We start from the raw sequence: 13286 nt of genomic DNA on the forward strand, positions 1-13286 counted from the left end.
CAACGGCTGACAAGCGTCAGTCTTGCTGCGGCAGCACTGTCGACAGAGCTAGTCGAGGAGTCTACGCCGCTGTCTCACCTCACGCTGACTTACTTACGCCACTACTGTACTACTGCACCACCATCACCACGTCACATAACCCAACAATTAAGGTGCAGAAACGAGCTCGACATTATTACTTGTGGTACACTACGTGTAATCACGAATTAACTATTACAGTTACTTTGATGATCAAGATGCAGTAATTTGAGAGCGAAACTGTAGTATACTGCTGGGAAAAAATTGGAAGTCAAGATAATTGTACAGAAAACTAGCCTCACCCACAACAAATATCAGTTATGAGTGAATCAATATTCCAGTGACTAATGTTTGGTTTACACAACATCGCTTAATAAAAAAAAACATGTTGAAAGAGTTCCACGCACGTGTTAGTGACGGGGATCAGCATTACCTTTACCCTAAGAGTCCAGGACCCAATTTAAGGACATTAATAAAGGCTTTGTCATCCCTGTGGGTGGTGTGGTGGGTGCTGGTGGGTGTAGACAAGACAAGGGCGGCCCACACAGACACGGCACCAGGCCCCAGGTGCATTCCTTGTAACTCGACGGTGAAAGTAGAGGACTCCGAGTTACCTGCCGTGGGGTTCATGTGTCCTGAAGGGTCCCCCGACGACCCTCTCCACCACCCCTACACCTGCCTGGTCTTCTTCGAACAACCTCACAATCTCACCATCCACCTACACCACTTCCACCCCGACTTGATGTCCGTGAGTTGTTGTTTGCTCTCCTTCATTAGTGCTGCTTGTATTTTCAATACCACAAAACACACTAAAAAATATACATAAAATTACGCATTCACAAATATACAAACATTGATATAAACATATGCATATACACAAATGCACATAAACATGTACATGCATACAGGTACACAGAAACGTATACAATTACATATAGACAATACACGTGACGTATACATACACAAATATACATAAGTGTACATGTACTCAAATACTCATACATAAGAACATAACAATGGAGGAAACCGCAGCGGGCCGATTGACCCTATGCTGTAGGCATCTGCTGTTTACACCCGACCCTTATCACTCACATATCTGTCCAACCTACATTTGAAGCTTCCTGGCGAGTTCAAGTTAATGATGGTGTTTGGTAACTTATTCTATTCATCCACTACTATTTATCCGAACTAATGTTTACGTATTCCCTTCTTAAATCTAAATTTCTGTCAAATTAAACCATTAATATGCGTTCGCTCCTTAGTTATATCGCCTGTATTTAACCCCATCCTCCATTTACACACTTGGATTATATCGACCCTTACTTTACGTTTCTCAAATTCAGTTTTTTTTAATCTGTCTCTATACCTGAGGCTCCTAATGCCCTGGATTAGCTTTGCCATCCTCTTCTGAGTGCTTTCTAGGGAATATACTCGTATATCCATTCTATAATACGGTGATCAAAACTGATTAACACAGTAAATTAATGCTGCTCCTCCTGTTACTACATAATGTTTCTAGATGTTACTCTCGGACTCTGTTAGCCTTATTACATATATAAAATAATACACACAAACGTACACATACACAAATATGCAAGTATACACATACACACAAATATACACAAACACATGCACACAACTGCACACAAATGTAAAAATACACTCACAAATTAACATACATATATACACGCACACAGCATATACACACATAAAAATATTTGAATATAACTTCCGCATACATCATAATTATACACACACACACACATGTACAAAGACCAAACGTGGCAATATACAGATTAAGCATATGCAATCATATGCACCAGTTGAGCTTACCTGTCTAAACAACACTACTCCGAAACTAAACTAGCCATACACCAAACTACGCATAAACCAAACTACTCATAAACCAAACTACGTCTTAACCAAACTAGCCATACACTAAACTACGCATAAACCAAACTATGCCTAAACAAAACTACGCATTAACCAAACTACGCATAAACCAAACTACGCATTCAACAAACTACGCATTAAACAAACTATGCATAAACCAAACTACATATTAAGCAAACTATGCATAAAACAAACTACGCATTAACCAAAACTATGCATAAACCAAACTACCCACAAACCAAAATACGCATAAACCAAACTATGCACAAACCAAACTACCCATAAACCAAACTACTCATAAACCAAACTACGCATTAAACAAACTACCCATATTACACACTACGCTTAAACAAAACTACGCATTAAACAAACAACGCATAAAACAGTACTCCTAAACCAAGCTATGCATAAACCAAACTACGCATTAACCAAATTATGCATAAACCAAACTACGCATAAACCACAGTACGCATAAACCAAGCTACGCATAAACCAAGCTATGCATTAGCCAAACTACGTATAAACCACACTATGCCTAAACCAAACTACGCATAACCAAACTACTCCTAAACCAAACTGCATATTAACCAAACACACTGGATGTTCAGAGAGAGAAAAGAGAGAAAGAGAAACTTGCCAGTCTCCACTTGTTATATAAACCCCTATGCATTATATAAAATAGGACTGCTCAGTGTTATATAATATATATATATATATATATATATATATATATATATATATATATATATATATATATATATATATATATATATATATATATAAACCTGCAGAATATTTCCCAATATTCATTTTGAGTCGCGTACAGTAATATGATGATAACAAACGATTCCGTAGTTGCTGTTTTTCGTTAACGCCACAATATCGGAACTTTGTCTTCCTGTGGTTAGAGTTAGGTTACATATCCTCTAAGTGCTTAATGTTCCGATATAAGGACGGCATTATTGGCTAAATGAAATGGTTAATGTTCTGATATAACAAATAGTAAAATACCTATTACTGTATAGAGAGAGAGAGAGAGAGAGAGAGAGAGAGAGAGAGAGAGAGAGAGAGAGAGAGACGCTCACTGAAGGGCCTGTGTGTCTGTTTCTTACGCGCATCACCGCGAACCTTATCAAGTACACCTACGCACGTCACCCACTGTTAACCTCAGCTGGTATAGTTAAAAAGCTTCTTCCCCTGTCATCTTCCACGCTCTGACTTTCGCTACCAGCCACTTTTGGAGCTTCTCTTGCAACGTAATGTACGCAGCCTACGCTCGTTCTTGCCAATATAAGCTGGTAGAACTAAGCTTTTTACTCTTGTCACTTTTAACCTCAAAATTACGCGGATTTTAAGTTGATGTAAATCATCTGTAAATGAGATCTAAGTTTTCTTCCCTTATTATTTCATAATATTTTCTCAACTATGTTATTTGTGGTCGTTTTAATAATAATAATGTTATTATTATTATAAATATTATTATTATTATCATTATTACTATTATTATTATTATTATTATTATTATTATTATTATTATTATTATTATTATTATTATTATTATTATTATTATTATATCGCTGTTATAATTTGTTTTTAATATTAAAATTATCGTTACTACTGTTATGATTAATATTAACATTTCTTTAGGACTTAACTGTTCGTTATCTCCCAAGTTCATTGAAATTCCGTGCATTTTTCATATGTTTATACTAATGGTCATTACTTATAAAATTATCGTAAGGTATGAGAAAATCTGTGTTCATTATTTAGAAATATGGTTTCCTTATGATCAGCAAGGGATTCAGGAATTCGGGGATTCAGGAGCTCAGGGAGTTCAGGGATTCGGGGCTCAGGGGAATCGGGGAATTGGTTTAAAGTTCAAAGAAGACAATCAGCTGATAGTAAGAGTGTAGTCAGATAAACATCCCATTGCCAAGATTCTGTAGAGACCAACCACGGTTGAGTCATAAATATATAATTTTCGAGTTATAATGACTTCTCTATTTCACTAAAGAAAGCACAATTTAGAGGGTTTTCTTCACACGTTACGAAATGACACAAAATTGCCAATGACAAAGGTAGGTTATGTTAGGTTTCGTTACGTTTCATTTTGGCAGTTTTTTGCGTGTTTTACTCCACAATTTTCCTCTATTTTAAAGCCGTGCTCAAATTGTGTGATCAAAATTGTACCCTTTTAAGTGAAATCGGAAAGTAAAAATAAATCGAAAACATAAATTTGTGGCGAAAACGCTTTGAAGTATTTTTTCCCTCTCTTTGCTTTCTAAACTTCCCTCTTATGGTTTCTCTCCCCCACTTTGTTCTCCAATTTCTAGCTTTCTTGAGAACCGATCCATGTCAGTTGTTATCGAGGGATCGATCTCTCGCTCTTTCTCTACCAATAGTGGTGTCCCACAGGGTTGTGTTCTTTCACCTACTCTCTTACTTCTTTTTATCACTGATTTACTTCACACTATGACTAATTTTATCTATTATTACGCTGATGATTCTAATCTTCACTCTTTTTCACATTTTTCCCTTTCCTTTAATTCTCAAACAAGATTTGTTTCTAGAGCTGATATAATTTCATCTACCAATGCGGAACTGCTCAGCATCTCCGAATGGGGGGGGTAAAAACTTGGTTAAATTCAATAGTAATAAAACAGAGTATTTACCAATTACACTTTCCAAAATAGAAGATCTCCCACCAATCACATTTCAGGATGCAATCATTGCCAAATTCTAAAAGAGAAAGACTAGGCCTCACCATTTCCTCAAAAATGTCATGGAAACCACATATCCGCAACATTGCTAAAGCTGCCTCCCGAAAGCTGGGAATGCTGTACAGATGCCGTAGCAACTTTACTCTTGAGCAGTTGCTTTAAGTTTATAAGGGATTCATTCCTCCTAACTTGGAGTACTGCTCTCGTATCTGGGGTGGTTCTTCTTCTGTCTAACTGTTAGATAGGGTGAAATCAAAGGCATTTCGTCTTATTAACGCTCCTCCTTTAGTTGATAATTTCTCTTCCCTTTCTCTTCGCCGCAATATTGCTTCACTCTCTCTCTTTTACAGGTACTTTAACGGGCAATGTTCGGTGGATTTGGCATCCTGTGTATCGCCGCCAAGGCTGTGGGTTCGTAACACTCATCTTGCCCGTAATGCCCACCGTTTCTGTGTGGATGTCGGTCACACTAGAATAACCCGTTATAGTACAACCTTCTTTCCTCACACAGCCAAACTGTGGAAGGCTCTGCCTTCTTCTGTGTTTCCATACTCATACACTCTGTCTCACTTTAAAAAGCTGGTTTTCCGGTTTCTTCGTGGTGTAGAGTAATATAATCTTTTCCTCTTCTATTTTTAATTTCTTTTTACTCTTAGTTTTTGCCCCACAGGCCCCGTTGTGGGTCGATGACATGTGCACCAAGTGGGCTATTCCCAGTAAAAAAATAAAATAAAAATAAAAATATATATAGAGTTGTGCGGTTAATCTCTGTTGAATATTTACCTATTTCCTCAAAATTCCGTTTCCCTGCCCGAATACACGAGTACTTCTTTGCGGGTCTAGTATTGGCAAAGTTAATGAATATACAATAAGTCATACTCATGCATATCTTTTCCGTTTGTCTCTAAATTAAACCGCACGACTGATTTTCGTGTTTAGTAGATGAAATTACGAACTCACGTTATAGAAGAAACACTGTTACGGCTAGTGTGTGTGTGTGTGTGTGTGTGTGTGTGTGTGTGTGTGTGTGTGTGTGTGTGTGTGTGTGTGTGTGTGTGTGTGTGTGTGTGTGTGTGGTAATGAGGGCGATGCAGTATCAATTAGTGTTACATCCAATATCATATGCGTTTTTGGTGTTATAGATATGTGCATATGTACTGTACTATAAACAGCATCTCAAGTGTTTTTCACAGGTGGTGTTGTGTAGTTTAATATACTACTATGCGTGGCCGGAACTAGTAGGCTCTGAGGACCGGCTATGTGCCGACATGCAGATGGTGATCCGCCTGAAGGACGTGGACCATCCAGTGTACCTGAACATCTCTACACTGCCACGAGGACCTCATCACCAGCACCATCATCCTCCCCGACCACAAAAACAACAATACCTGCCTCGCCACCTTCACGGTCAGTACCACTACTACCTCCCTTCAATGACCCGCCTCATTTACAGTAAATACCGCTATATCCTCCATCACCTGCTTCCTACACGCTCATCCTCACCACCTCGCCCCGTGCCACCACCACCTTCTCCTCCACCATCTACCTCAAGCACGTTCAGCATTACCACCTAGAGTCCCTACATACTGAGCGTAACGACATAGGCGGTCCCGTGTTTAAATAGAAAACGCAGCTTACTGGACGCCATCTTGACGCCACCGAGCCCCCGGGTCACGTTGACCTGTGGAGTAACGCAGATCCTATTCCTGGTTGGAAGTGAACACAGTGTGTAATGTATAAGGACGTGCTGCTGTGCCAACGGATGTAGTAATAGATCAGAGAAGGATTTAAACTGTACAGAAGGAAAATATGGGTATACAAATTCAGTCGTCTGGATTGGAAACCGTCTCCATCATCTTATTTGTGCCCGGTATGTTTTATGGCCGTGTTGTCATACACAGGGCCGGATTCAGGAGTGGGCAAAGTGGGCAGCTGCCCAGGGGCCTCCACATATTACAATATTTTATTTATTTGTTTATTCATTTGGATTATTTTTATTTTCATTCTTTAAAATTCATGTTTATCTATTCCATCACGTAAACTTATGTTCAGCAAGAAGCGTGATAGAAATTAGGCTAGCTACTCCTTGAAATTCATGAATACCTGGTTTTCCTATGAACAGTATATTTTTAATGAATGCACTTGTTTGTGTTGATAATAATATATTTAGAATTCCACAAACATATATTGATTAAAAATGAACTACATGGAATAACGAAATTTGAGATTAAAAAAACAAATAAAATATTTTTTTCATTATCACTTCCATTACGAATGCCATCAGGGCGCTGTGTTTGTTGACATGACATGACATTCTTAGCAGAGTTGCTGCAGCAAGCCATGCATTGCAAGATCCTAAAATCAATTTGAACAGCAGTAGCAATGCTGAAGTCCTTGGAATGTTTTGTACGAGAAAAAAGAGATTGCTTCCATGTTTATGAGAAGAAGGGAAGGGAAATGTCAGAAACTGGGGATTATTCACAGACACGCAAGCGTCAACGTAATGTACGACTCAATCCATTGGATTATGGACGATCAGAAGAAGCAGCCCTCTCACAGTCAGAAAAATTTCGGGTTCAGAATTTCCATCTAGCAATTGATCAGTTCCTGAGTTCACTGGATCAACGGTTAAAGGCCTATGAGGAAACGTGTTCACTTTTCGGGTTCTTGTCTAAACTGGAGTCAATGAATTGTGACGAAATTGAAGCGGCTGCAGCAAAATTGGTTGCTGAGTACAAAAATGATTTGGATCAAACACTTGGAGTTGAACTTGTGCAGTTTACAGCATTCTTCACTCAATTTCTTGAAGACGAAGATGATGAGAAAGGGAGGGCACATTACCTTTACGAGCTGTTGATAGACAAGAAAGTTGTAGATACATTTCCAAAAGTTGAAATAATGCTACGGTGTACTTGGTGCTCATGGTCACAAATTGTTCTGGAGAACGTTCTTTCAGTAAAATGAAGTTTATTAAACTTCATACTACAATGTGTCATGATAGGCTCAGCCACCTGGCTTTGATGAGTATCGAATATGACATCCTCAGAGAGATTGACTTCGAAAAGTTGATCAAAAACTTTGCAGCGGCCTGGTCAGGTAAAGTGCCTGGTCCGTAAATAAAGGGAATCTTTATTTTCTATTTTGCAATTGATCAATGTTTGTGTTCAATATATCCATTATCCATGGTCGACGGCAGTTATTTTTATTAAAATTCTTGTTTTTTCCAACATGTTCATACTTTTGTTATAATTGTATCAAATTCAATAAATTGTTTATTTGTTTTACTATTGGATGCAAAACTTCAATTTTATTTATAGTTGAGTTAGTACTTATTCTGAATCTATCTGACCTTGGACTTGAAGAAGCCTATACATGGATTCTTGGACAGAACCATTATTTGAGTAGAGGTTTATCTGATTAATAATGCAAAGAATCATCTCTCTGTAATAACTAGTAATATATTCTTTTCTGTGAAGTCTCTTGAAAATTTTTGAAATGTGCGGTAGTAGCTACATCAGGGCTGGTCGACTTGAAACCACATGAATGACTCCAGTCATGTCTCGCTTTTGTGCGTGTGTGTGTGTTGGGAATTTGTACACTATCAATAAATATACAGTTAATTAAAAATTTCTCAATGGTCTAATTTCCTCAATATAACTGCATATGGCTTCAAAATTCTCCAAAGAAGTGTTCAAATTTCAAAATTTTCCCGGGGGGCTTACAGCGCCCCCCGGAACTCCCAGATGTTTAGGATCGCTTCACTCGCCACTCCACCCTCTTGGGTAGTTATAATGAGGGGGCCTCCACAAATAGGCTGCCCATGGTCCTCCACAGTTCTAAATCCGGCACTGATCCTACACTAGGTGAGCAGGTTCACTAGGTGAGACGCTCACTCTTATTTTCAATAGAAATCAGTATAAATTATAAGAGATACACAAGGAATAAGGACTGGCTGGCTTGTTTGGAGAATACTGGCCACTTCGCCTATCGGCTATTTCGGCTGTACAATAAGGACAGATGAAGAATCCGTGTAGCCTATTAAAAGTCGCACGAGCAAATTCTAGTCGCTGATTATGCTGTATTTATTTCCCTTGTTTTATATAACACTTTGCAGAAACACTTTGAGGGTAATCAATTTGAGAACAAGCGAGTAGATGGCTCTTCTACAAAAGATCATATGAACAGTTATGTTCAATCTGATCATATATACTGTGACGTGCACCAAGTGATAAGACATCGAATGTCTGCAAGTTTACATTACTGTATATAGAGTATTGACAAACCAAATATCCACAAATATTATATATTTATAATGAATACTATCTAGAAAATTTATTTATCTATCTATAGTATTAATTACAAATTTATAAAATTTGTGGATATTTGGTGTGTCAATACTCTATATAATGTAAACTTGCAGACATTCGATGTCTTATCACTTGGTTGCAGAGAGAGAGAGAGAGAGAGAGAGAGAGAGAGAGAGAGGTGGATTCAAGATGGCGTCAAATCTCGATTTGTCGCTACTCTCAGTTTGTAGGGACTCTACCACCACTTAGCCCCAAGCCAACACTATTCACAGACAACAGAGAACTTGTCTAGCTCTACCATTTACCTCATAACCATAACATAACTAGTCCAGTAACCCCTGCATATATTGGCTAGTTAACACACCCACCACCTCATTCCTTTATTTCCTGGGACAGTACCTGATCCAGCTATGGTTAAATCGACCTACCGTTTCTCATTGTTATGTATACTTGCATATTTCAATGTCCATGCTAGGTCAGTGTGATTTTGTAATGACGATTTATTTAATAAATACCAAATTAATTATCCATTTACCCATCCATCCATCCATCCATCCATCCATCCATCCATCCATCCATCCATCCATCCATCCATCCTTCTATGTATGTATGTATGTATGTATGTATGTGTATTTGCCCTTGTCTCATGGCAATACTAATTACATAAATTTGGGTTAATACATTTCATTTATATAATACTGTACAATCACCCCACGGTAATTTTCCATAAGCTGTGAGTTGCCATGTGCTGTTCACGTGAGGGGAAATTCCTCTATCAGTAGGCCGACCTTGAGAATGTAGGGTTAGCCTGGCCTCTACTTCAGAGGACCTCTCCTCACAGACATCTCCCTCACAGGACCTTTCCCCTCACCAGCCAGTCTATAGCCTCTACGGACGGGTGACTTAACTCAGTCAAGCTGAGCCCTGTCCTTAACTAACACTCACAGCTTACAGTGATAATTACGTTGCATTTACTAATAGCATATGACCTTTTTAATTTACCAATAAATGGAGAAAGACCATTTTGGGTTTGTAACTTAACCCCTTAACTTATTTATTTATAAGCCAAGTTAAAAGAGAGCTCTACCCAAAGCTTATATATACAGTATGTATGTATGTATGAATAATTCCCATCTCCACCATCCTCGTAAAACCACAACTTACTACACCTAGAACACACTCCATTTTCCTCCAACAACTTTTCCGCCAACAATCCCACCAGCAGCAGGTCCAGTTCTCCACCATCACCTTCTCCTCCTCCACCACCACCTTCTCTTCCACCATCACCTTCTCCTCCACCACCACCTTCTCCTCCACCACTACCTTCTCCTCCTCCACCACCACCTTCTCTTCCACCACCACCTTCTCCTCCACCACCACCTTCTCCCACATCACCTTCTCCCACATCACCACCTTCTCCTCCACCACCACTTTCTCCTCCACCACTACCTTCTCCTCCACCACCACCTTCTCCTTCACCACCTTCTTCTCCACCACCACCTTCTCTTCCACCATCACCTTCTTCTCCACCACCACTTTCTCCTCCACCACTACATTCTCCTCCACCACCACCTTCTCCTTCACCACCTTCTCCTCCACCACCACCTTCTCCCCCATCACCACCTTCTCATCCATCACCACCTTCATCTCCATCACCACCTTCTCATCCACCACCACCTTCTTCTCCACCACTAACGTCTAATCCAACACCAGCTCCACCATTAGGTAAAGCCCAATTGCCTGTTTAACTCGCGCTTCAGTGAACAGTCCGGGGTTTGAAACTTCTTATTATGGAACTCTGACACTGTACAGTATATATGCAAGTATTTCTTTCACACATAGCTGTTCTCACTCTCACACAGCTGGTCTTACTCTCACACAGCTGGTCTCACTCTCACACAGCTGGTATCACTCTCACACAGCTGGTCTTACTCTCACACAGCTGGTCTCACTCTCACACAGCTGGTATCACTCTCTCACAGTTGGTCTTACTGTCACTCAGCTGGTCTTACTCTCACACAGATTGTCTCTTTTCCGCCAACAGAAAAATACTCAGAACGACGCAGATTCAACTTCACTTTTGAGATGCGACCAACTGAGGACTTTGAACCAGCTGTAGATGGTCTCGAATACGCCCACCTGGGAAACTGTAGTTACAATGGAGTGCCCGTCCTTCACCAGTTGTCTCGCAGGTAGGTCACAACACCACCAGCTGTCTCACAGGTGGTTGGGATCTATTAACAGTTGGTATTATTCATATTTTGTGTTTTGTGTTTATGTACAAGTTAAAGCATTCTCCTCTTACTGTTAAACCATTACCATAACGTCCTGAAAAGTGTAAACCATCGTGTTCAAAGGGTTAAATCACTTTCCTCTTTGGGTTAACCCATCATTTTTGTGTCCTGAAAGGGTAATTCCATTGTCTTTGAAGGGTTAAACCATCTACGTTAACAGTTCAGCCCTTTGAGGACGATGATTGAATTATTCGAGGACATTGGTTTAATTCTTTGAGAATGATAATTTAACCCTCTGAGAAAGATGGTTTAATCCAGACATGTCTACAAGTAATTTTTGTCGAGTACCAAGTCAAGTCTCAAGTTATTTACGAGGCTCAAGTCAAATCTCGAGCTAGTACGGATATACAAGTGGTTTTTTTTCGCTGACGATAATTTAATTCTGTGTTATTAAGGCTCTGAAACTGCATGTCAAACTTTGATGACTATTAGTTCAGTGTTAAGGCAATTACAATATCAGTATCACACCATTTCTTACCATTGCAATATACGTGCATTTTAAACTTGCAATATATGCACACTTATATAAAATACTCTTGCGAAATCCCTACAATAATGCAACAGACAAACAGAGGTGATGAACAACACTGTCGACAAGAGCAACACAAGAAAATAATTATAACAGCAGAAGAGAACCAGTCTGCAATAGCAAAAGCCACAGTGTCACTAACACCACCACCAACACCACTAACACCACCACAAACACCACTAACACCACAACCAACTCCATTACCACTAACACCACCACCAAAAACCACCACCATTACCACTAACATCACCACTAACACCACCTTCAACACCAAAACCAGGAAAGAATACCAATATTAGCTTCGTGTGTGTGTGTGTGTTGTAATAATAATAATAAACGGTTTATTGAAAAAGTTTGCAGCCCGAAGGCTGAAAATATACATTGGACATAAATGACTTATTACATACATTGGTGGTTTAACAAAAGCCTTCATTAGAGAAAGGTGAAGGAACATACAGTGAACATACAGATTAATGTTTACACACGTAGATCATGTGAGCTGAGGTGTTGAACAGCAGACACGTAGTGTAGTAACTCCCTCACAGATGGCGTTAAGAGGGGCTTGACATGGTGTAGTAATTCCCTCACAGATGGTGTTACGAGGGGCCTGATGATGTAGTAGTTACCTCACAGATGGTGTATGAGGGGCCTGATGATGTAGTAATTCCCTCACAGATGGTGTTATGAGGGGCATCACATGGAGTAGTAATTCCCTCACAGATGGTGTTATGAGGGGCCTGATGTGGTGTAGTAATTCCCTCACAGATGGTGTATGAGGGGCCTGATGTGGTGTGGTAATTCCCTCACAGATGGTGTTATGAGGGGCATCACGTGGTGTAGTAATTCCCTCACAGATGGTGTTATGAGGAACTTCACATGATGCTGTAGCAACTCATTCAATATGTGGTGTCGTAGCATCATGGGGACACCACGTGGTCAGTTGTCACAGGACTTCACTCACTCAAGTGGGTGAGGTGTGGTCCCAGGCTTCTCTATCGTGGAGTCTCAGGGGAATTATCACTGGGTACCTGGGACCTCACTGTGTGAAGGTTAGCTTGGGTAAGACTCAACTGCCGAGTTGTTTTTCACTGACTTAAGCACTGTTCACCACTATTCAACACTGGTTCCATTCCTTTCCCAAATGAAATTGTAACTTCTGGCGAGAACTTGTTGATATTCCGGTGGGGAGGAGGGTTCAGGGGAGGGAGTTGGTATGGGCCAACATAACAGTTGACGTGGCTGCTGCTGAGCAGCGCCAGGTGCGTCTGACCCGTCTTGACCCGTCAGTGGTCGGTGGTCGAGTGTGTGTGTGTGTGTGTGTGTGTGTGTGTGTGTGTGTGTGTGTGTGTGTGTGTGTGTGTGCACAGGGTGGTGTAATGCGCCTAGTGTGGCAGCATTATGTTAGTGTTAAGGTGCAGCCAACACTCCTTCCTCACCACATAAATCAACTCACGCGCAGCCATCATCCAGCTCATCATGCTTCTCATCATCATCAAAATCCTAATCCCCCAAAAGTCCTATGGCG

At 40.1% G+C, this 13286-nt stretch overlaps 1 protein-coding gene across 1 annotated transcript; it reads left to right on the forward strand.

Annotated features, from left to right (window-relative positions):
• The first annotated feature begins 646 nt into the window (after positions 1-646).
• Positions 647-11418, forward strand: LOC121861373. The gene is made up of 5 exons (XM_042359022.1): positions 647-766; positions 3705-3812; positions 5825-6038; positions 10983-11130; positions 11370-11418. The coding sequence occupies exons 1-5, from the start codon at positions 647-649 to the stop codon at positions 11416-11418; spliced, it is 639 nt and encodes a 212-aa protein (XP_042214956.1).
• The last annotated feature ends 1868 nt before the right edge of the window (positions 11419-13286 follow it).

This window comes from Homarus americanus, unplaced genomic scaffold (assembly GCF_018991925.1).
Source record: "Homarus americanus isolate GMGI-L3 unplaced genomic scaffold, GMGI_Hamer_2.0 scaffold24260, whole genome shotgun sequence".
Taxonomy (NCBI): domain Eukaryota; kingdom Metazoa; phylum Arthropoda; class Malacostraca; order Decapoda; family Nephropidae; genus Homarus; species Homarus americanus.